Source organism: Arabidopsis thaliana, chromosome 3 (genome assembly GCF_000001735.4).
Source record: "Arabidopsis thaliana chromosome 3, partial sequence".
In the NCBI taxonomy this organism is placed as follows: Eukaryota; Viridiplantae; Streptophyta; class Magnoliopsida; order Brassicales; family Brassicaceae; genus Arabidopsis; species Arabidopsis thaliana.
The window spans coordinates 11,826,783-11,852,963 of record NC_003074.8 but is presented as its reverse complement, the minus strand read 5'-3'; the positions used below and the strand labels follow the sequence as shown (position 1 = coordinate 11,852,963).

At 32.0% G+C, this 26,181-nt stretch overlaps 2 protein-coding genes and 2 pseudogenes across 4 annotated transcripts; 2 read left to right on the top strand and 2 right to left on the bottom strand.

Moving 5' to 3' along the window:
• Positions 1–5,535: 5,535 nt before the first annotated feature.
• On the bottom strand, positions 5,536–6,972 carry AT3G30212 (annotated as a pseudogene; the record flags this gene model as incomplete). The annotated part of the gene is made up of 1 exon: positions 5,536–6,972.
• A 381-nt stretch (positions 6,973–7,353) lies between these two features.
• On the top strand, positions 7,354–11,412 carry AT3G30211 (annotated as a pseudogene; the record flags this gene model as incomplete). The annotated part of the gene is made up of 1 exon: positions 7,354–11,412.
• A 1,049-nt stretch (positions 11,413–12,461) lies between these two features.
• On the bottom strand, positions 12,462–14,601 carry MYB121 (myb domain protein 121). Its single transcript, NM_113920.2, has 3 exons — positions 14,220–14,601; positions 13,431–13,560; positions 12,462–13,173 (listed from the first exon to the last, which is right to left on the bottom strand). The coding sequence occupies exons 1-3, from the start codon at positions 14,395–14,397 to the stop codon at positions 12,651–12,653; spliced, it is 831 nt and encodes a 276-aa protein (NP_189640.1). The 5' UTR covers positions 14,398–14,601; the 3' UTR covers positions 12,462–12,650.
• Positions 14,602–18,701: 4,100 nt separating this feature from the next.
• AT3G30200 (Plant transposase (Ptta/En/Spm family)) lies at positions 18,702–25,212 on the top strand (the record flags this gene model as incomplete). Its single annotated transcript, NM_113919.4, has 12 exons — positions 18,702–18,775; positions 20,904–20,975; positions 21,375–21,489; positions 21,687–21,922; positions 23,100–23,227; positions 23,519–23,616; positions 24,004–24,207; positions 24,292–24,384; positions 24,454–24,559; positions 24,635–24,927; positions 25,020–25,109; positions 25,189–25,212. 12 exons carry the CDS (start codon positions 18,702–18,704, stop codon positions 25,210–25,212), a joined length of 1,533 nt encoding a protein of 510 aa, NP_189639.4.
• Between the last annotated feature and the right edge of the window lie 969 nt (positions 25,213–26,181).

Sequence of the window (26,181 nt, the reverse complement as noted above, 5' to 3'; positions counted from 1 at the left end):
AATTTTTCTAGATATTTAATTGAATAATTTTTGTTTTAAACAAAACTTAAGTCTTATGTATTATATTTTTTATACATTTTAATTCTACACACACATTCTTTTAATGATTTTTGAATTCTAAATAATAGCCCATACGCTTTTTCTATATTTAATATAGTATTTAGAAAAATACAGTTTTCTATCTTATACATTCAATTTTGCAATACAGTTTAACTATCTATTTTGTAACGCCCGACAGTCCTTACTAGGGTCCCAGGTCCTCTTTTGGACACTCTGTCCATCCTTGCCCGATGGTCGGTCTGCTACGTCCAGCAGACTTTAATATTTGTTTACCGACTCTACAAATCACCACATGATCTTTCTCCATGCTTTGTCCTCACTCGCATGGTTCCGACAATCACTTGTCGGAAGGTCACACATCCTAAAATTACTCCAGCCCAAGCACCTTTAACAATGGATTTCTTTCAGCGCGTTTAGCCAAAATGATAAGAGCAGTTTGGTAATACAAGTAGGTAAATCAATTCTTTTAAATATATATGCGTGCGGTACCATATTTCTGAGACTGTGGTGTTACAATTCATCCCACTAACCAAACGCAACATCCTCATTGCACACCAAGATTGTCACCCCGACAGTGTGAGCCCTCTTGATCCCATACTTGTCTTAGTTTAGCTCTGATACCACTTGTAACATCCCGACCGTCCTTACTAATGTGCCCTCGTTCTCTCTCGGGCATGTGAGCCCACCCTTGTCCGACGGTCAGTCTGCTATGTCCAGGAGGCTTGGAAAACTTGTTTACCGATCCTACAAACTACCACATGATCTTTCCCTATGCTTTGTCCTCACTCACATGGTTCCGACAATTACATTCCAGAAGCACACCCATTCTGAAATTATTGGTGCCCAAACACGTTTAACTGTGGAGTTTTCTAACGACGTTTAACCAAAAAGAAAAGTGCACTTTGGTGAAATGTGGCCAAATCAATTCTTTTAAACCTCTCCACATACATCACCGTATTTCTGAAACCGGGATGGTACATATTTTCATCATAATAAATTTGATTTTACTTCTACATATATCATCTTAAGTGATAATAATTTACATCAAAAATATTATCTATATCAGATCAAATCTATATGACACCATTTTGTAAACATGGTTATTTTTGCAAATCACCTTTCTCTGGTCTCTATTTTTTTTTTAAAACCAAATGTCCAACTAACAACGCAGAAACGCAAAGCCCAACGTATAAGAGAAGACGATCGAGACACTGTATCACAACCATACAGTTTATATATGTACATATATTTTTTTCTCAAATACATATGTTTCTCAAACTACTTTGAAAAATTATCATGGACACTCTATAACCTTTTCAACAAAAATTGAATTGTAGACTTCTAATGTAATTTAAAAATAATATGGTAAACTTTTGGTATGAGTTTATGACGTTTTACAGTAAGTAACATGTTTTTAGCAATGTCATTCTTCGCTCGTAACTTCAGTACTCCAAAACTTCAGTGTTTTTACAGCAAATACATATATTCACATGTTTGTTAGTCGACATTCACCGGTAATAGTATTGAGAAATATTAACCAAATGTGTTTTGATATGAACTAAAGAAGAATCGAACAAGCTTATATAAAGAACTAGAAAATGACCCACGCGATGTGTGGGTGAAATGAATGTAGTGAAATATATGTCTATAACTAATATATATATTGATATAATATTAAATTATTTTATAATACATTTAATAAAAATTATCATAAATATTGTGACTATGATATTTTAGTTTTAAACTAATTATTTAGTTTATGAATTTTAATCTAAAATTATTTTTGGTATTTTAAAATTTAAAATTATCAAATTGATCAAAAGAAATAAATTATAATATTGATATACAAGATAAGCCTTGTGCTTTATTTAAATATATATGAAAATGATATGCAATATTTCTCTGACTAAAAGAATTCATAATTGTTTATATCATATTGATTATAGTATGTCTGTAAATTGTAAAATAGTTAATAGATTTGAAGTTGTGAGATTGATAAAGTCTTGATTAATTAGTAAAATTAACATATATAAATATTGATATATTGATACTAATTGATATTAATCAAAAGAACTCTAAGTGCTTTATACAATTAATATTCAAATTATTTACTATTTCTTCCATCATTGAACAATATGGTAAGAAAGTATTGAATTTATTTACTAATGATTTACTATATACACATGATTTTTAATTAAAAAGTTCAAAATTATTTCGATGCACATAATCAAATATTGAAGGAAAGACACTATAATTCGGTTGAAAAATAAAGTAAATTTAAATTTGAAAGTACAATGTAACAACATAGAAATTAATTTCAATTAACAGAATTTCCCACCAATGATCTCAATGAAGATTATATATTTTGTATAGTTTCATCATTCATCAAATCTCCTAGGCTCTATATTATCTTCATCCATGTAATATCTTTATAGATTACCTCATTTGCCAACAAATGCATCAAAAGAGGAATTATTATGGTCACTATAAAACTTAAGAAATAAAATATAGTGTAAATTTAGCATGATAAGTAAAAGATAAGCATTCTTTCAACTACTATGGTTAGTAAAATGAGTTATAAGTTACTATTTAGTACATAAGATTTTATCTAAATTTGCAAAGATCAAACTTTTTATGACATGACCAATAATAAATTAAATGTGTACAAATAGGAACAATGTTTGTATATTAAAACTATAAATTAAATGAAAGAGACGGAACACTTTATAAGTTTAAGAGGTTTTATCCAAGTCTCAGCCTCCTTTGTGGAACACTTTATCAAAGGCAAGTATGCGTTTTTTGCTCATGCCGTTTATGACCATTCAATGGTCGAGGATTTCGCGGAGTACGTCTCCATGGTCGAATCCATCTTGGCTTCAACAGATTTTTCAAACTTTACAAGCTTCTTCAAGTCTAGCACCTCTTTGGAAAACTCATGGAGCTTTTATCCTATGTCCCTTTATGTAATCTCTATTTCAATTTGTATGAACCTTCCTCTTTTGAGGTTTTAGTTTAATGCAAGTTTGTTTGACAAAAAAAAATAAAATGAAAAAGACGGAAATTAAAGAAGTAACCACATATTAAAATAAAAAAGTGAATATATTAAGCAGGACCAACCAGGAAATATCATATGGATCTAATAAACATTTGGCTATATATGTTTATCATTTGGTTGAGTACTCACTTTTGGTATTTTTCATTTAAAAACTAAAATAATTTTAAAGAATAATATGAATTTTAGCAACTTGACAAAATAAACATTATAAACCATTTGTCAACTTCAAAACATGAAGAATAAGTAGAAAATGAAGGTAAACAATACCTTGTTTCTCATGTAAAAGTGAGAAGGTACCTTAGACATTTTTCATCAAGTCATTTATAAAGGAAATCCACCTTTCACATATTCACTTATGTATATACTCCAAAATTTGACTCAACCTATTTATTTTAAAACCTACAAAAATGTCACATAAAAGAATTTTTAAAAAGATATTTAGTTAAATATATATATATATATATATATATATATATATATATATATATATATATATATATCCATTAATACTATGTTTATATCCTCTATTAAAATATTGTACATGTTCAAAAAATAGCAGGTTGAAGAGAGGTATAAGACAACGGGTTCGCATGTCGAACAACTAAAGTGAAGTTAAAAGCCTTTGAAACCATTTACTAAACTTTGAAACTTTAACTATGGTTGTGACTAGAATAGTTAAAACACAAATAGTCGGAGAAAAAAATTAGAATCATGACATTAATAATTAAATAAGATATAGACCACATATGAGCATCGAGCAACACATATATGATTTGCCTACCTACTACCTTCATCATGAACAGAAATTCTCAGTGTAATAGTTGCTAAGAAATTCTTAGTGTAATAATTCTTAAGCCACTTTGTATCTACCATTGCACCTATAAAAGGATGTATAAGCAAAAACACATGAAACATGCTATAATGAAGAGAAGTAACAAAGTGTGAATCAGTATCACCACATTTGGACGATTCAAAGGCTACATAAAACAGATATTAAAAATTATAAAAATGAGAGAGGAAAATTAACTTGATTTTAGTTCATTTATTTGGTGAAAATGAGAAAAATAAAAAACAACATAATACAGAGGACGAAGCAAACCTTTGAGATTACCATTCTTTGGTTTCTCCAATCCATCATACTCATATGGTTCGTGTTTTGTCTCTTTTTCTCTCTACTTTCAATTTAATTATGTGGAAAGACTTAACAGACCACAAAATATTATTTCGATGTTTCAGGTATCAGGAAAAATATAAAATTTACCATGCACGTTTTTATTTTCTTCCTATAGAAAGAATGAAGCTTCAACCTCAAGCGTTAATTAACTGACATGCAGAGAAACCCGCTTAAAAAAACTGACATGCAGCGTCTTGCATTTTATAAGGTGAAGGGTTACATTAAAAATGATATTTAATATGATACTAAATACTGAAATCATGATCATAATTACATAAATGATAATTATGTTTGTGTAATGTACCTGCTTTGATTTATGAAATAGAACAGTTTAGTTGACTAAAAAAAAAACTGCAATAGTTAGACATAATAAATAAAATAAAACGTGATATCACCTGTGTCATTAAATAGAATATTAACCTCACAACATAACTGAAATGTAGTGTGAGTAATTCATTGTTTTTTTCATTCAATTTATTATATTGTAAATGATATTTATGACTTAAGTTATATGGTCAGTTATGTTGTTTGTTTTCTTTCAAGATATACGTAACTTTTTACAAAAAGTTTTTTTACACAAATAAACATTTAATCGATTATGTGAGAGCCAAATTTTTTTAAAACAAATAAACAAATTATCATATTGTCAACATACACATACTATAATCTACTCATACATTTTTTATATCTTGAAGTTATTTTAGAGAAAAATTATTTGATCTTTGGTTGAAAGATAAATTAGTTTTAGAGAAAAATTATTTCATTCTTTAATTCAGAAGAATGACACATGTCGAATTTATAGAGCGCCACTTGTCAGATTTTTAGAGCACAAGTTTGAAGAAACCTTACTTTATTATATTGTTTTTTCATTCAATTTATTATATTGTAAATGATATTTATGACTTAAGTTATATGGTCAGTTATATTGTTTGTTTTCTTTCAAGATATACGTAACTTTTTACAAAAATGTTTTTTACACAAATAAACATTTAATCGATTATGTGAGAGCCAAATTTTTTTAAAACAAATAAACAAATTATCATATTGTCAACATACACATACTATAATCTACTCATACATTTTTTATATCTCGAAGTTATTTTAGAGAAAAATTATTTGATCTTCGGTTGAAAGATAAATTATTTTTAGAGAAAATAAACCTCTCTTTATTATATAAGATAACTCTCTTTATTGATGTTTTGAGAGTTCTCTCAAAACTAAACAAGTTTTCTCTTTTTTCTTATTATTACAACTCAACCAAGGAGATGATTAATATAAGAGTCGTCAAGTACCGCTTGATCCCATTCTTGTCACAGAATCCTTGGAACTCTTGTGAGGTGAACTCCCCTCCTCTATCTGTACGCATTGTCATGATTTCGTTTTCAAGATCCTTTTCGACAAGAGCTTTAAACGACTTTCGTTTTTCAAACGCCTCACTTTTCTCTTTTTAGTAGAATCGTCCTCATGTATCTTGTGTAATCGTCAATGATTACAAAGATATACCTGATAAAAGTAAGGTAACTAGTGTTATAGGGCCGCACAAGTCCGCATAAAGTAGTTCCAACGTTCGTGTGGACCGGTATTGTGTAGCTTTCGAAAACGATTGATGAGTTTGTTTTTCAACCAAACATGACCTGCAGAGTTTCTTCTCACAATTAATCTTGGGTATGCCGTGAACTATCTCACGAGTTGACATAGTCTTGACTGTTCTGAAGCTTATATAACCAAGTCTTGCATGCCATCTCCATGTTTCTTCTTCGATCGTTGAGTGCAAGCAAACCGACTTTCCAATGTTGAGATTGATCTTTGGTTCTCGTAATGTTAGGTGGTTGTGTCTTATTCTAACATCCTAACCTGTTAAGTTGTTTTTCCCAAGCTTAGTGTGTTACTCTTTAGCTCTGGATGAAGTAGATATCGGTTAAGAGTTTTTTGTTCTCTAATTTTTCCTTTGAAGAGAATTGACCTTTTACCGTCGATGTTAACACAAGGTCCATCTCCAAATTTCACCTTCTGTTTGACGTTTTTGTTTAGCTCCGAGAAGAATGGTCTAACTTCGTTTAGCTCACCATTATCTTAGTACTATATTTCATCTTCTGCTTTTTCTTTCTTGTACTCTTTTGGCAATATATTTTTTTCATTAGGAAACAAAAATTCATGCATGTAGAGATCCGCATCCGATTCTTGTGTTTCAACCTTGTTTACCTCTTGAAATTTATGTTTTCTCTCAAGACACACCGAAGCAAAGTGTCCCATTTTAACACATCAAAAACACAACACATCGGGTTGATCCGTCTTTTCCTTTGATCGATCTTGTATGTTGAATCTGCCACGGCTTTCTTTGTAGCCTATCTTGTGAATTCATACTTGAGAAAAGTAGGTTTCCCAAAGTCTCAATGTTACCTTCCTCGTCAAGTATACGCTCCTCGTAAGTTTTTATTCGTCCCACTATATCTTTGAAATGGCTTTGTTGAGATCTAAGATTTATTCAAGTGATGCTATGATTTGAATATACTTGGCTCGTGGTAGACTATTAAGGAGCTTCTTCACTAACTTTGTTTCATCGATTGACTTCCCTAGGTGATGTAGGAGAGATTTAGCAGTTTTAATTTTTTTTATACTTCCTTATTTCAAACTTACTACTTTGCATAGAGTTTTCTAATTTATGTTTTGGTTTCTACTCTATATATAGAGAGACCCTAAGTTATTTTCTAGACACGTTTTATCATTCTAATTAATAAAGTCATAGATTTTTTCTCTAATCTGGTGGATTTTTAAAGTTTCAACCCTTCAAGTTTGATGCTTCCGAACTTGATTTCTATCTAGGCATAGTGCTTGCTATTCCAAGGGATTCCAACTGCATCAAGTGGTATCAGAGCATGCTTTCTATAGTCTCTTTTCAAGCTTGATCAACTATGGCAGATCAATCATTGACGAAAGCAGACCTTCAGGACTTGATCAAGGCTGTTACCATGGCTCTAACTGCTATGACCAATCATATGGTGATTCCATGATTAGAGTTGAGCGAAGGAATTGACAGAATAATCATGATTACCGTGTATAGGCTGACATTCCATTGTTCTATGGTACTATTGGAGTTTAGGATTTTCTACATTGGCAAATCAACGTTTATAGGTTATTTGAAGTTATGGGCGTCCCTGAAAACAAGCAAGTTAAGATGGTAGCAATCAGATTAAAGAATATTGCTGCTATGTGGTGGGATAAACTTGTTGTTCAGATACAAAGACAAATAAAAGGGGCGGTGAGGACATGGAGGCGTATGAAACAGCTCATAATGGAAAGGTTCTTGTTGGAGGACTATGAACAGATTCTCTATAATATGTATACTGAATATGTTCAAGGAAAAAGGACCGTGAAAAAGTATACTGTGGAGTTCCTGCGATTTTCTTAGCCTAATGATCTAGGGGAGACAGAAAATCAGAAAGTGGCAAGGTACATCAGTGGATTAAAGAGTTCTATACAGAAGAAGATGGGCTTGCAAATTGTGTGGACTCTGCAAGAAACTTCTGTTCTAGCTTTGAAAGTTGAGTTAATGGAAAAATCGTCCCGTAATTTTACTTAGTTTAGAAGATACTCACCCCCAAAATAATTGTGAAGCAACAAGAGATAAGGAGAAGACTATAGTGACAAGGGATGCTAACATTGGTAACAAAGGATCTGATAGTTCTAACAATGGTTATAATAATGCTCAGAAGAAAAAAAAAAACATCAATCTAGAAGCAAAATAACACTTATGTGAGACCATCCATCGATAAGTGTTTCCGTTGTCAAGGACAAGGACGCAAATCGAATGTTTGTCCTAGTAGGAGAACTGTAGCTTTTCTAGAGGGAGAAGAAGAACTTGAAGAGGCAGATGAGTATGCATGGGTTGAATTTGGTGAAGAAGAATCAAATGAGATGATAAATTTTGTACTTCAAAGGATCTTATTATCATCTAAGGAAGAATTTGTTTAGAACACGATAATATATTAACGACAAAGTGTGTAACTTGATTGTGGATAATGGTAGCAGTGAAAACTTAGTTTCTCAGAAACTGGTGGAATTCATGAAGTTACCAACAACGTTACATGAAAAGCCATATTCCTTAGGATGGGTTAGTAAAGGCTCTCAATTTCGTGTATCACTGTCTTATAAAGTTCCAATCTCCATTGGTAAGCATTACATAGAAGAGGTTCTTTGTGATGTTCTCAACTTGGATGTTTGTCACATCATATTTGGTCGTCCTTGGCAATACGATAATGATATTACGTATCGAGGAAAGGACAACGTTTTAATGTTTACATGGAATGGACAAAAGATCACTATGGCTCCTGTTTCACACTTTGATCAGAATCTAGTGAAGAAAAATTCTAACTTCTTGATTGTGACACAAAGTGAAAAAGAGCTTGATGAAGCAATTAAGGAAACTCAATGTATATGTCTAGTGGTGATTAAAGGCTGATGAGTGCTATAAAAGAAGACAAAACAATTCCAACAGATATACTAGAAGTCCTAAAAGATTTCAAGGAATTGATTGCAGATGAGCTACCATAGGAATTGCCTCCTATGTGCAACATTGAGCATCATATTGATCTTATTCCGAGATCAAGATTACCGAATCTTCTTCGTTACCGTATGAGTCCTAAGGGCAAAAGAGATATTGAGGGAATAAATTAAAGATCTGCTGAAGAAATGGTTCATTCATGAGAGTATGAATCCTTGGGCCAGTACTAGTCCACCTTGTTCCTAAGAAAGGTAATCAATGGCGGATGTGTGTAGATAGTAGAGCCATAAACAAAATAACTATCAAGTATCATTTCCCAATTCCTCGATTGGACTACAACTTGACGAGTTAAGTGGTTCTAAGGTCTTTTCCAAGATAGATCTTCACAATGGATACAATCATATACGAATTAGACATGGGGATGAATAGAAGACAGCTTGCAAGAGAAAAGATGGACTGTACGAGTGGCTGGTAATGCCCTTTGGACTGTCAAAAGCCCCTAATACCTTCATGCGACTTATGAATCAAATTCTTTGTCCGTTTACAGGTTCTTTTGTAATGGTTTATTTCGATGATCTCTGATTTATTGTAAAACCAAAGAAGAATATTTGGAGCATGTGAGACATGTGTTAAAGGTTTTAGAAGGGAATAAATTGTACATCAATCCGAAAAGTGTACATTCACTAATAAGTTATTATTTTTGGGCTTTGTTGTTGGAAAAGATAAAGTAAAAGCAATTAGGGATTGGCCTGCCCAAAAATCAGTCTGTGAGGTACACAGCTTTCATGGTTTTGCTACCTTCTATAGGAGATTTATAAGAGATTTTAGTACTATTACTTCTCCTATTACTGAGTGTTTGAAGAAAGGAACGTCTCATTGGGGTTTCAAGTAAGAGAAAAGTTTTGATTTATTTAAAAGAAGCTTTGTACTTCACCAGTTCTAGCATTACACGATTTTGATAAAGTGTTTCAAGTTGAATGTGATGCTAGTGGAGTGGGAGTACGGGTTGTCCTGCCCTAAGAAAAATGACTAGTGGCTTTTTTCAGTGAGAAATTGAGTGAAGCTTGACAGAAATGGAGTACCTATGATCAAAACTTCTATACAGTATTTAGAGCTCTAAGGCAGTGGGAGCATTATTTGATTCAGAGAGAGTTCATTTTCTTCACTGACCACCAAGCTTTGAAGTTTTTTCACAGCCAAAAGGTGATAAACAAAATGCACGCTCGTTGGATAAGTTTTCTGCAGAAATTCCCTTTTATAATCGAGCATAAGTCAGGCGCACCTAATAAGGTGACACATGCATTGAGTAGGAGAGCGTCATTGCTACTTACTTTAACACAAGAGATTTTGGGCTTTGAGTTTATGAAGGAGTTGTATGAAAATGATGTTGAATTCAAGGAACTTTGGGCCAAGTGCAACGAGAAGCATCCTTCTGCATAGTTTCATGTCCGAGAAGGCTACTTGTTCAAAGGAGATCGATTGTGCATTTCTTGCTCATCACTAAGAGAGAAGTTGATCCAAGATTCTCATGGGGGTGGTATTAGTGGGCATTTACGTAGAAACATTGCTAATATGGGAGAGATATATTTTGGCTACATTTGAGAAGAGACGATGGAGCTATTGTCAAAAGGTGTTATACATGTCTGAAGTCAAAACGTCAATCTCAAAATATTGGTCTCTGTATGCTTTTACCTCTTCTTGATGGTATTTGGCAAGATTTAGCTATGGATTTTGTGTTAGGATTGCCATGTACACAACGGCGTGTGGATTCTCTATTTGTGGTAGTTAACAGATTTTCCAAGATGACACATTTTATTGCATGCAAGAAGACCGCTGATGCATCCAACATGGCCAAGCTGTTTTTCAAGGAAGTGTTGCGCCTTCAAGGGGTTCCTAGTCGATCACTTTGGATAGGGACATAAAGTTTCTAAGTCATTTCTTAATTACTCTATGGAGGATGTTTAGAACAGCTCTTAACCAAAGTTCTATAGCTCATCCGCAAACCGACGGGCAAACCGAAGTAACAAATAGAACCTTGAGAAATATGGTTTGAAGTATCTGCGGGGATAAACCAAAGCAATGGGATTTAGCTTTGCCTCAAATAGAATTTGCTTACAATAGTGCTGAACATTCTATGATAGGGAAATCATCTTTCTCTCTAGTGTATACTTCTGTTCCTAAGCATGTGGTTGATTTGGTTAAATTACCAAAGGCTCATGGGGTAAGTGCATCAGCTGAAATTATGGCTGAAGAGATTTTAGTTGTTAAGGAAGTTGTCAAGACTAAGTTAGAGACTACAAGGAAAAAGAACAAGGTCCCTGCTGATAAACGTCGGAGATTCAAAGTTTTCAAATACGGTGATGATGTGATGGTGTTCCTCCGTAAAGAGAGATTTCCAGTTGGTACTACAACAAGCTGAAGCCTCGCAAGTATGGCATGTTCAAGTTGTCGCGGAAGATCAATGATAATGCTTATATTGTGGCTCTCTCGGAATCGATGAACATTTCCAATATCTTCAATGTAGCTGACATTCATGAGTATTGTGCAGACGGGGACAAGTTCTTTAGAGAGGAGAGATTTAGCAGTTTTACATTTCTTTTGATAATTCCTATTTCAAGTTTTTTATTTTATGTTTTGGTTTGTTCTCTATATAGAGACCCTAAGTTATTTGTTAGACACGTTTTTTATCATTCTAATTAATAAAAGTAGAGAGTTTTTCTAATGTAGTGGATTTCTAGAGTTTTAACCCTTCAAGTTCGACGCTTGCTATTCTTAGAGATTCTGATTGCGTCATTAGGACTGCGGACTTTGATGCTAGTTCTGATATCCTTCATGCAAAGGTACCCACCATCTACGAGTCCTTCATCTTTACTTGTTTGAATTCATACATTAGTGTTTGCAGCCTTGCTTCTTCAACTCGATCAACTCCGAGATTTCTAGATTTGATTGAGTCCCAAATCCCTTTAGAAGAAACTTGTTCACCTATTTGTAAGATTAGAATCTTCGAGATGGATTGGAACAACAAAGAAATTGCGATATCGTTTTGTGGAGTCTGCTAAACCGCGTTCAACTATGCCCATGCCCCACAACTTATTAACCCGTAGTAAGACCTTCATCCTCATGGCACAAACTGTATAGTTTGGCAAGGTTAGCATAGGGCATTAGATGGCTGTCTGGACAAGATCCTTCTGTTGTGGTGGTTAGTCGATGTCGTCCATGGCTCGATTACGTCTCTGCTGTGTTCTTCAAGATTCCATACTTGACTCCTTCAAGTTGATCGAAACCGCTCTGATACCAAACAAAGAAGATTCGAACAAACTTATATAAAGAATTACTCTCGTTTTTGATCTTTAGAAACTCTCTCAAAACTAAACAAGCTCTATCACTTCTCTTATGGTTACAACTTAACCAAAAGATGTATTTATAGAAGACACAACTTTGCTAATCCTATTACAATTAGGTTTAGATAACTCTTAAAACTAATATATTTCCTTAAGCCTTATCTTATACTTTAACCGACTTATTAAAGCTATTGTAGGCCTTAAGTTAACTTGAAAGATTACTCAACATGAATTATATGTGACAGAGTCAAGGTTTCACTGAAATAGTACAATGCATGATGTCTACCACTATTAAGGGTTCATGGAATAAAAAAATGGAAAGATTATTTTGAAACTATTTATTCCATAAAACTTATACAAACAATGGTAGAATAGACATATATATTCCAAACCATCTTATTAGCCTCACTCCACTCTAGTTTTAGATCACTACTAAAGTTATAAATTACACAATGAGGTGTTTTAATTTTTTTCTCAACCTACGAAGACACAACTTCTTGATATCTTCGAGCATACTAATCAAAAAATATAGCCTCCCATGTAAACTCCAGTATAACTATAATCCCCTGAGCCACACGACGGGGCCTCAATTCCGCTGTCTGGAAACTTCTCATCAATATCCGCAGCTGTTCCCTGTCCTGAGCCACCACCAAAGCTATGCGGATCATCCTCGTCTAGATTCCACAAGCTGCCCCACAAGTGACCTTCATCGATCATAGAGTGGTCGGATGAGGTTGTTGCTACACTTTGAGGCATATATAATTTGTCATCGAAGACACTTGTCGGGTAATACAAGGATGAAGCTATGTTATGATCGTTGTCGATATTCATGTGATCTTGGGACACTAGCTGAGACTGATGATTCTCAGATTGTGCTTGTGGTTGTGGTTTAAGATCCACTTGTTGTTGTTTCCGGGATAGAGATTTTTTTACTTTGTCTTGCTTCGAAGAAGATTTTTGGTTTTTCTTGTAATGTGTTCTCCAGTAGTTTTTTATTTCATTATCGGTTCGTCCTGGTAAATATCTTGCGATTGTAGACCACCTATATATATTTTGTGAAAATATGTAAGTTCTCATGAAAGGATTGATTACAAAAACTAAACATAGGTATACACTAGTACAAATGTATGATAATAAAGAGTTGAGACTCATGAAGAATAGTTTAGACTATGATATTTTAGTTAAACTTTGGAGTAATTGTATCTCTTTCTTTCATTGATATATAATATCAATCTATTATGTAGGTTTGAGCTTACCATTTACTAGAGAATATCAAGAAGAAAAAAAAGAGTAGCTTACTTGTTACCCCAAAGGGAATGAAGTTCAAGGATGATTCCTTCTTCTTGAGGAGTGATTTGTCCTCTCTTAAGCCCTGGCCTCAAGTAGTTCACCCACCTTAGTCTACAGCTTTTACCACTTCTATTCAACCCTAATTTTTAAATTCCATGAAAGGAAATGGAGCACTATAAATGGGTTTGACATATAACATGGATATAAAAAAAATAATGCAACTTGATGATCTTTATCTATATAATATATGAGTATGAATCTCTTAAATTTTAACATTATCTCGACGAAAATGCTCGAATAAAAAGGGTATAATATATGTAAAAATGTTCCCAAAACTTATGAAAGTCAACTCCTGAAAACAGAAAACAAGGAATCATAAAAGATCATCTTTTGATTATTCGAAAAACAATAAACCGTAAAACCTTTCCACCATGACATTGTCCTCTTTCTGTTTGTGAAAGTTTGAGACTGCTTCTAGATTATAAATAAATAAAAAAGAGACAAAGAAAAAGAATGAAAGAGCTTAATCAGGTCAACTATACCCCATATACACTTATATGATCTCACACTTATCTATATTAATCGTCATAAAAGCATGTGTTATTTAATTATATAGATGTATATATAACTATTATAATTAAATCTTACTTTCATTGAAAAAAAGACTCAAACAGAAAGAAGATCAAGATCTTTGGTATAATTTGGTGATTCGCTTACTAATATGTCTACGAGATTATAAAGATTAGATTAGTAAAACTTATGTGTTTTTAGAAGCCATGATTGAATCAAAATAGTTACCTGCACACTTAGCTACAGTGCTCCATCTTCCTTCACCATGCGAAGTAACATACTCTGCGAGAAGCTTGTCTTCTTCAAGTGTCCATGGTCCCTTCCTACATCCTTGTTGTTGATGTTGTTGTTGATAAATATCATGATCATGCTTTTGATGATGACCTTGAACTCCCCAATCAAGCATACTTGTTCAGTCTTAAATAGTTTTTCACTCACAAATCAATTCTACAACTTCTGTCTGTGTAAGACTGTTGCTTAATTTGCTCTTCTATGTTTATGTTTTCTATATCTTTGTCTCTGCTTGAACATGTGCGTGTGGATATAAATAGTATGTGGATCTCTATTATATGCTTGACAACAGTCACTTCTTACTTTTTGTGGGTGTTTTGATTCTAAATATTTTATTTCATGTACTTATAGACTCTATAGTTAACCATGTAGCATATGCATTATCATTAGCCTCGTCAATCATAATTTTTTTTTACTAGCTAGACTTCCTCAATCACGGAAACAATCTTGAGAAGCCACTATTCTTCGAACAAGTGTCGATACCATAATGAGAACCAGCTCATTATTTTCTTACCCAATTAGGATTCTACAAGTACCCTATTACCAAATCTATACATAGATCCGTACCATGAATTTATTCGTCATCACCAAAAAGAAAATATTCTTGAACAACAAGGTTTTGTCTTTGGACACTTAAAAAGTTTCTTATAGACATCATCACAGAGGCATAACTTTGTTCTGGATTCAGTTCTCGGCGGAAAATATATATTATAAAATATATTAGTGGGTTGTCTTTAAATTCTCGAAAGGAACTTATGAGCCACTAGAATCTCAACATCTGTGTAATAAAATAACGAAAAAAGAGGCATGCTTTAAGAGTAATTTGTGATTAGTTTACAAATATAAAAATATAATTATGCTCTAACTAATGGGCCTAATGAAGTGTATACTAAATCGGGCAATAAACAAATCAGAAAATGCCTTCCATACAATAAAGTAACGATGACTCACCTTGTATCCATGTGGCCTTTCGGCTGTACGTATCAACATTTATGGCAATGTTAGGGTTTTCTTGAATTAGTTAAACCAAGTAACCAAAGATTATACGATCTTCTGTCTTTTTTTAATCTGAATGTTTAAACATTTTTACGTTCAAGATTCGTACTTGAAAACTAGATTAAGATGTACGTGTAACTTTACATGAACCCCTAAAATTTTTAAATATTTAAGTTAATCACATAATAGATTCATTAGGAGGTTTATAAGATTACCTCTATTCATTGTTGCAGATAGTTTTTTTGTGAACGGATTACCTGAATTTTTAGGTTAGCAGATTTCTCTTACCTTGTCTATAAACTTAGTTTTTAACGTGTTGTGTTTTTTATATTCTTATGATGGTTTAAATATATATATTTATAGGTGGAGAGAGGACCTATTCCTCATTAGGATTTTTTTAAAATTAGATCTCATCAATCCATTACGATAGAGATTGATTAGAAAAAACTTCTTTATTACCAATTTAAATAATTACCAAATATGTTAAATAATAATATTATTCATAGAAAACAGATAACTATAAAATCATATAATAGGGAAAAAAATGTTAATTAATATTTCTTACATAAGATAGAGAAAAAAGTTCTCTTAACCCTGAACATTTCAACTTTGGAAATGAAATTTAAAAATGATCTTTGAAGACATGTTAAATTATCAGAATTATGACTCTTTTCTTTGTTTCTTATATACTTTTTTTTTAAATCTTTCTTGTGGTTTTGGTAATTTGTATTTAAGAATTTGTTTAATAAGAAATCTTTCACTTTACATTTCGAAGTAGAGTTTTTGGTCGATGCTATCAGATAAGCATCAAAGACAAAATCTTTAATGACGTTAGAAGTATGATAATTTTTGCTATTAAAGAGAAAAATATAAAAGTTCTATTCTGACAAAGACTCTACACGTATGGACAACATTTTTGCTATTTAACCATTTATGCACATCAATTATTTGGGGGAAACAAAAGCACTCTAAATTTGTTGCGCATGTCTTACTATAATTAAGTTAAGATAAGTAACCAAACCAATACATATTCATATTGAAAAAGAGAAGGTGTCTGCTGACATCAGCCATACAAAGGTTGAAATGGTTTAAAGTTTAAACGCAGTGGTATGAGGATGAATACCGGAGTTACGCAAGTTCTTACTTCTCTCAGTCAGTTTTTACTGCATTATTAATTTTTGTAATAGATTTTCGCTAGTGTATCATTAAATTGTTGAACCTTTAGTATTTATGAATGTATATTTATATGTGTATGTATGTATGTACGAGTTTGTTTCGAACAAGAATACAAGATCCACAACTCGAGAAAATTATTTGAACTACGAATCTTGAAAACAAACACTCCTTGAAAACTAAATGAAATTGCCAGGTTGTCTTACAATAAGATATATGCCCCAGATATACTTTATAATAAAATTAAAATATGTAAATTTTGTTTAAGATTATAAAGCTTCTAGAATGATTATTATGGTACATGGTGCTGGACCCATTTAGTAGTTCGTCACTTAGATTGCTTACTATTTTAGCACTCTATTTATGTGTAGATTATTAAACTTCTCCGACTATAATTGTTAGCAACATTTTTATTATTAGTTTGGTTTCTTTAAAATATATTACAGTCTGTTGGTCCACAATTTCTTCATATCAAAATATGCTATATAAATCAATTTTCGTGTGGATATTCGAATTCGTAATTTAAAAAGAAAATTCTTGAAATGTAATTATAAATAATTTATTTATAACAAAAAAGAATATTTGCAAAGAAAAACCGGCAAAGAATGAATCAATATAAGGAAAAGATCATGAGAGCTATACCCATTTATGATATTATGCATGTTTCAGATTGTCTTGTCAATCATGCGGATGACGAGATGATTAGGAGGATGAGTATATTTGTTTCTGATGGTTTCCATACGTAATCAAAATATTACATAGTTTACTACTTTACTTTTTCTTACTATTTAACTTGTTTCTAATTTTCAATGTTCAATCACAAGTCGATCGATGACTAAAAACTTTTCAAATTATTCTTTCATACATTTATCCGGTGTATTCTTAAGTTTTCTAAAATTTACAAGTCGGTAGACGACCAGTCAAGTACAAAATAAATCGAAAATTTATGATTTTTATCAACTAAAATAAAAATGGTTCAAATTAAACTAGTAAAAAATATGCTATAAAATCTAATTGATTAAAAGATATTAAATATATTTAATTTTGTATAAAAAAATAAAAACAACACTTAATTTGTAAAAAACACATTTAAGCTACAAATATATTGAAACAGAGGAATAAGACTTAAATAATTATTGTTACATCATGTGATTGTAGAGCTGGTCGACACCTCACACGTTTAAACAATTAGATGTTTCTCTCATATTCCATACGAGAAGGACCACAAGTTAATTAAATACAGTAGTGGTATAAAGTAAGAAAAATGAAATACTACATTTTGACTAAAATAGATTAAAAGACTTGAGGATCGAGATAGAGCAAAGACCCATTGAAAGAAGTTTGAAAACTTGTTGCTAACGTGTATATATAAGTCCAGCTACCTTACTATTACTAAAAGAAATATTCATTAATTATTTAGTCTTTTCTTAAACAATATAATTATCCAGTCTAATGCCCCAACTACTATTAAAGTATATAAAACATTAAAATTGTTAAACAAGAGAATGTTATTTAGTGTGTGAACAAGGCAAGGCTCCGGGTTTTTTTTTACATTTCACAAGGTTTTTGTACATTTGAATCATTGATGTGTCTTTCACTCTCATTTTTTTTTAATTGAATATACAATTTATTAAAACCCAACCAAAAAAAAACTGTTTTTACGGGCTGCATCTATTCGAGTTTTTAAAAAGGATTAGTTAATGAAAAATAATGTTTATGTACTTCTGGATGCAAATCATATTTGAAGTGCTCCATCATATACTTATACACGCATCCATGAAAGTCACTGATGGGGTGAGGGAGTTGTAATTATGTTAATGTTTTTGACTGTTTATTTATGTTAATGTTTAAACATTGTTATTCGACTAATCATTTGATTGATATATATATATATATATATATATATATATTATATATATTACTTTTTTAATTTATAAATTTTACTTTATTTAAGTACGATTTTCAGTATGCATCTTATTAGAATAAATGGGTTGACTGGTTATCTTGGATTAACCTGATCTTGGTTTAATGTTGTAATTTAGCCTTGTGTATATAAGCTTTTTATTTTATTTGGTCAAAACATTTATCCTTTCATTTAACCAAAGAAGGATATAGAGTACAAAACATCAACTCTAATGGTTTGATGCATAAGACAAAATTAGAGCAAATTTACAACAAAGGTAGCTAGAAAGATTGAGAAAGTCTTAAACAAAAGGGATAAATCCATACGATCCTACACAGAAGAAGGCAATGTCGTTCGTCCTCGATAAACTCATCGGACAAGACGCAAGCAACGGTCATCGCCGACGAAATCCGTGGAAAAGGTCCTTCTTGGCAATGATACCTCATATAACATATTAACATCCTTTATGTCAGAGCTAGAATCGAATCTGAGATGTGGAGGCGATTGAGGACTGTTTATCCTTGAAATCGATGAAGGTAAAAACATGTGTATAACATTCTAAAGTTTCAATCCGAGAGCAATGTTTCAGCCACAACCTAAGTAAGGTTGGGGAAGCATATTGAACATTCTTCAAAGAGCTGTTCGAGGTGGGACGAGGCTTGAGATCGGTTGGAAGCTTACCAGAGTATAATTTAAAAACATGAGAGAGTCGTGACAAAAGTCAATCAACCGAGTAAGGATCGTCAAGCTTATGACTTCATAAAGCATGGCCATTAATTGGAATTAGACAAGGTTTCTTAGACAAAGATAGCTATACCAATGCAAAGAAATTAAATTCCACCTCTGGCGGTGTCCTCGACCACACAGATCAGGAACTCGAGAAATCGATTGAATTGGATTGAGCAAAGTAAAGGAGCAAATGAACCTGGGCCTAACAGATTGGAGATTAGAGCCATTCCCTCTATTAATGAATAAAGCCTTAGTGGTGATGGACCAAAATGACAAATAGGCCCATTAGGTGAAACCCTAATTTTCCTGTGTATGTGTTGTTAGTTTTCTTGTAGCAGTGAGTGTGCAAAGGAACTACACAAATGACAAATCAAAGTTGATCTCTTCACCGGACGGGATGACTTCGCCTTGGTTAGAGTGCACTCTAAATCCATAGCGAAGAGGAGGTGGCCTTACTGCGTCGGATTTTGTCCATTGTGATTTCTTTCGAGAGAGATTTCTGGGTAAGCCTAAATTGGAAGAATTGAGGCGGTTCCAATGGTATTAGCTTCGACAGGGAGGTTTGAGGGTGAAATCGGAAGAAGGTCTCCAGACATCTTCCATGCTTTCTCTCATAAACGTTCACGAGGTTGTCAAAGCTTGTAAATGGGAAAAAAGTTTGGGATGAAATACAAATTGTTGAGGTAACTGAGAGGAGAAGAACGGTTCCAACGTCGGCAAGCCGAAGCTTCACCAGCGTTGAAAAAAATAATGAATTTTGGTGTCTTGGTAATAGTGCCTGGGAGAGTTTTCCTTTGTATTTTTCCGACCACTTTTTATGTGTATATAAGTTTAAGCGTACATAAGTAAAGATTTTTGATCTCATATCTTTTGATATATGTGGATGATGATATTGAGAATGAAGGAAAAGAGGTGAACATGAAACTCGTCCTCTCCTCAATCAAGGAGAAAGTAATAGAACTAACAGAGAAAATCAAGGATGTTTGTAAAACTATGGCTCATCATAGCAAGCTGATCGTTGAGGAGATTTCATGTTCTGGAAAAGATCAATTGTTCTGGAAATATCATCGCGGTTGAACTTTATGAATGTATGTTTTTCAAGAGTCTCAAGACTCATACTTTCGATGTTTTAAGAATTGTACCTTTTATTTTACTTTGTAACGTTGACCATCAAACTATTCTAGAGGATTGGTTGATATGTACATCTATCTCGTATCACTACAAAAAAAGGGACGGATTGAATCACTTATTTTGAATCACAAATAAAAGTGATGTTATTTAACATTACTTATTTATAAATGAAGTAAATATATATGATTTAGTACCGTTTATATTAACTGATGTGATAATTAATTAGTTTAACATCATTTAAATAAAACTGATGCAATTTCTATTTATTTGTATCACTTTACAATAATCGATATAAAATAGAAATTTATATCACTTAGATAACTGATGTATTTATTAATTTTTGGTAACATCATTTGTAAAAATATTCAAAATTTACATCAAAAAAAACTGATGTAAAATGAATTCTATTATTAATATTATAAAATAAAAAAAATAAAAAGTAACGTTAAAAAAAATCAGATTGATAATTAATCACCTACCTATCCTATATTATCTCGACAGAATTAATTGTTATAAATAAGATAGATTATCATCTTCCTTAATCAGATTCTTCTCAACTTAGCTCCATTTTTTTCTGGTTTTAAACAAAGATCGAGTTGTTGCACGTAAGTTATTGTAAATTATGATATCTATTTCATCTTCTTTACTCCAATTTTTTTAAATTGAAGTATGGTGTAATATTTATTCAGGTTAAGTATTGTTCAAGAATTCTGGTTTTTACCGGCAAGTTTTTCTTCTGGATTTAGGCATCACCATCACACGTAAGTTTCCTCTGATCAATTATTGTTTAGATAGTCGGCAATTATAAAAGTCTATAAAACTTTGATCATGGTAGAATTATAAATACTGATGATATTGTATCTAACTCCAAACCACAAAACTTATGAAGACTACCTGAATAATTAGATTTATATCTTTTTATACTCTGATTCAATCTTTTGTTTTGTTTTTTCAGTCTTTTGTTTTTGTTCATCACTTAGATTCAATATGTTTGCTAAAGCATATTTGTATGATGAACGAAAGATTTATATGTATGGATTCTATTTTTTTTTAGAAATTTTAATGTTTGTTTGTGAATTTTTAAAGCCTACAAATTATACATTTTTTTATTTGGTTTTTAAGGTGATTTAAGAATTTCGTGTCTTCATCAACGCCGACAGAGTTTCTCCAATTGATCTTGCTACTAGTTGGAGAGCTTATAGGGAGAACCTCCAGCCTTCTACTGTACGTGGAATTCCTGATGTCAGCATTAATCCTGATCCAAAATCTGTTGAGGTACTTTGTTCTTCTACTTTTTTGTTTCTACCGCCATTCTATCTATCTGTAATGTGTTAGTTATGTGAACTAAAACAACAGGAATGATTTTCTATGCCTCCCGTAATTTCAAAGTTTTGACTGCAACTTCCATATCAATCTAGAATTCCCATGGGGAGAAATAAATCTTATGGACTTTGATGTCTCATATAAAGCAGTGTCCTTTAGAAAGTTTGGAGCTTGATCTTGCACATTATGAAGTTCCTGCTCCTACGCCTTCTGCAAACTCGTACCTTGTTTATGCGGCGGATAATGCAGAGAATCCACGATCTCTTTCAGCTTCTGGTTCATTTAATGACAGTACTCCAAAAGCAGCACAGAGAAATTCTGAAGATTCCGGTGTTACGGTTGATGGATCACCATCTGCAAAGGTAGTACTTTGTTTAGTTGCGTGGTAGATGCATGTCCTCCATTAATTAACTTTCGGCTTTCTTGTTTAATCATCTGCATGATTAATATCCTTGCTGGATGAAATAGATACGGTGGTATGAGAACTTTCTTGGTGTTTAAATTTCTTAGTCAAATAGTTAACTTCCTGTTTTAATTTTGCTAAGTTTTAGAGTTGTGAGCCTTGACATTTTTATCTAAGTTATTGCACGTGTAACATTTCCTTGAATTTTTGATGGAGGTTCCAAAAAAGGTGGGCTTAATTTTTTTTAGTATAGATTACCGCATAGACTAAACAAACTTATTAAAAAGTTAATTTATACATATGCATTTGGTTAAAATAATAAATCACTAAAATTTTCAGATCCCGCTAAATTTTAACCCAGCGGGAATTAAATTTAAGTGTAATTAGTAATAATATTTTCCTTATAAATATAGACCACTAATAAATTGTTTGATTTAGGGTTTCTAAATATTCTCTGAGGAGGAACCGTCACAGAGCGTAATCCAATCTCTCAGGTCACGATTTAGAATTCAACCAGCAGACACAAAGTGAGTTTTGTGTTCTATTTATGTTGTTTGTGTAGACTGTTTGCATTCTCATCATCTAAACATACTAATATCTTTATCATTTAGTACCTCCATTAGAAGATTGATATTTGAGCTCTTTGGTTCTCTATTATTTGTTTTTTCAAAGTCATATGAATTTATCTTCCATCTTCTCCTTCTGTTTTTTACTCTTTCTCCGATTTTTTCCAAGTTAGATGAATGTTTCTATATTGCTATAAAGAGATTTGTTATTTATCTAATAGTTTAAGTACATTTGAGTCATAGAAAATCACAATTTTTTGCGCAGTTTTCCATCACACCGTGTAATGATTTGAGATTAGAAAGTCAAGATTTGTTGCTTTGTTTTATATGCAAGAGATTCCCTTGGAAACAATTGCAACCTGTCACGTTAAAAACACTTTGTTTAAGATTCATTGAATTTGAAAGAGTCAATCTTTTAAACTGGATGTCCTATTTTCTTACAATGATAGTACGTAGTCTGCAATTGCATGTCAATTAGGCTTATACAAAAGAATCTTAGGAATCATAGATAAAAGCTGAAAATCAAGGATCATATTCCTTTCTCTGTAATGGAATTATTTGTTGCTAATCCTTTTTTCTTTTACATTGATTAGGATCATGGACTTTACCGACTCAGAAACACAACAACCTGATGATCTACCAAATCTGGAAACAGATTACACTATGCCTCCTCCACTTGCCCCAGAATGTAAAAGCTTCAAATGGAAAATAGAAGTGATAGGTAATTCTATAATCTGCGTTGGTTTTTGATATATTCAAAGTCAAATATTCACTCCTTTATAACTTATTTGCTTTAGTATATCTGTTAATTTGATTTATTATAGACTAATTCGATTTTGGGGGTTTGATGTATATGTGGTTTATCAACAAGATGTTGATGGAAACATAGAAGGCAAAATGATGACATCAAAAGATGTCTAGATAATGCAAAACCACCGAGTTATTGTGCATTTTGATGAATATACCAATCAGCCAATTGGTGATTCTGGAGGTTTACTTGGATCATGGTTAGGTCAGTTAAGCAATGATGTCATGTTGCTACCCATCAACTACACTGATTGGAGGTTGGTTAGTCCACACATAAAAGACAGAGCATGGGCAGTAATTCAGGTAACATTTGTCTATAGATTTTTGTACAATGGGATGTTTTAAGATTATAGTTAGGTATGATGACTCGGTTAATTTGCAAGTTTTTTTCAAAACGTAATTTATAATTATAATATATAAATTTCAGTACATAGTGCGAAGGACGTTGATGATTTTTGATTTTTGACTCTTTTTTTTACAGATTTTATTCTACCTCCTTGACTCAATTTTTGACTATAGATTTTTATAGAACGTTGAAGAATATCTGTCTATAGATTTTTGACTCAATTTTTTATTCTACCTCATTGACTTCGAATCTTAGTGGATAACGTTTGCTAAACATTACTAATGATTTTATAAATAGCCGAAGAGTTTGAAATAGACTTTTTTTTATTATTATTTTCATTGCAGTCCAAATTCAGATTTGATGATCCAATGATGAGGAAAGATTATGTGATGGGTGCACTAGGTAGCAGATGCAAGGATGTTAAATTACGTTTTTGGAGAGAACACAAACGTAACAATCTGAATGAAACGTTGGAGAATCGACCCGAAAAAGTTCCTGAAGATCAATGGTCTCATTTGGTTCACTTGAGATTCACCGATAAGTGGAGGGTATAGTTTATTTGTTGGATATTTATATGTAGTATAGTTTCTATATCAAATGCAATTAATCTTTTTCAACATGTGAGCTTTCAGAAAATGCAAGAACGGAATACAAAGAACCAGAAAAATCATATCATGCCTCACTTATGTGGAAGGAAGAGTTTTTCAAGAAAAAGAGACGAGATTGTGAGTTATTTAGTTATGATATATAGAAACCTAGTTTATTCTGTTGAATTTGTATATTGTTTAACGTAGAAAATCAAGACTGGGAAAACGCCATGTCGAGTGGAGTTTTTTATTGAGAGTCGCAAGAAACATGATGGAAGTTTCGTATCAGATGAGGCAAAATTACGCGCGATTGGTTTTATTAAAGTCTCTGTTGGATTTACTAGTTAACTATGTAGAATATTTATCTTTCTTTGCTCGTTTTAGGAAGCACTTACGACGTTATTGAATCTAAATCCGCAAGTCACATACAACGGTACTGCTAGCTTGGATGACGAATATAGTCAGGTGTTCGGTCCAGAGCGTCCAGGCCGAGTACATTGTGTTGGTCGTGGGCCCACACCTTCAAGATTAGTGAGACATTCCAATGCAACTAGAAGAAAAGATATAGAAAATTCTGAATTAGTTGCCCAGCTGAAGACACAAGTAAAGACATTAGGTGATCAAGTTAATGCAATGTCTACGTTCCTTGGACAAATACTTGGTAATTCAACCGGTGAACAAGTAATAATATAATAATACTTTGTAAGTTCAATTGCATTATTATAATTTTATATATATAGAGGCAAATACTAATGTTTAAACAAAATATTCAGGCAAGTGCGTGGGCTGCAAATTTTGCAACAGCTTTTGCAAACATCCCAAATCCAGCATTTGTAAACATTTCAAATCTGCCTAATCCTCAGGTAAAGAGTATTTACATATTAATTTCATATATACTAAAAATTTAGATAATTAACTTATACATTGAATGATTTTTTTCAGGAAAGGGATGGTGGTGCTAGCTAGCTAGTGGATAAACGTTTAAGCTAGAGTTGAAGGCAATGCTAGTTAATTAGTATAATCAAAGTTTGTTTAGCAAAACTTTTTAGTTACTTTTAATTTGCACACAATGGATTGATTATGTAGTTTGTTTTCAGTTTTTTTAATTATTAATTAAGTTTGCTTTTTTGTTTTTCATTAATTAATTTTTGTTGGATTTAAAAAAAAAAACTAAAAGCCGTTAGTTATTATTTTCATTAGCTCCACTTTATAAATGATGTGAAATTATTTCAATACATGTTTTTGTCAATTATATAAAATAATATTCTCATCAATTTCTAAAAATGATGCTACAACTAAAATCAGTTTTGAAAATTGACATAAATATAACATCAATTTCGTAGAAGTGATGTAATGTTTTAAATCAATTATTATAAATGATTCATGTACTAACATCGTTTACCAGACATGATACAACAATTAAAATCAGTTATGAAAATTGACACTAGTTTTAGTATCATTTATTTGTAAGTGATATAAATATTGATATCAATTATTATAACCGTTACAAATACTAACATCGCTTAGGCAAAGTGATGTAAATTATACCATCACTTATAGAAAATTATGTAAATATCACATCAGGTTTTTTTAACCGTTACAAATACTAACATCGTTTAGACAAAGTGATGTAAATAATATCATCACTTATAGAAAATGATGTAAATATCACATCAGTTTTTATAACCGACTCAAAGTAAACATCAGTTATAACAAGCGATGCAAATATTATGTGAAGTTGCATCAGTTGTTAATAAATCGATGTAAATTATTTTCATCAACAAGATACGAATCGTTTATTTAAGTGATGTAAAATTTCTTTACATCAATTATAAGTAATACAAATATTCGATATAAGTGATTTAAAATGAACTTTTTTTGTAGTGTATCTATTATAATTCGTGAAATAAGTTTGAAAAATACTTGTTGTATTTT

Coding starts and splice junctions, on each gene's coding strand:
- MYB121 (NM_113920.2), bottom strand. CDS start 14,397: ATGCTTGATTGGGGAGTTCAAGGTCATCATCAAAAGCATGATCATGAT. Junction 13,561..14,219: donor CACTGTAGCTAAGTGTGCAG/GTAACTATTTTG, acceptor TTTAAAAATTAG/GGTTGAATAGAAGTGGTAAA. Junction 13,174..13,430: donor CATTCCCTTTGGGGTAACAA/GTAAGCTACTCT, acceptor AAATATATATAG/GTGGTCTACAATCGCAAGAT.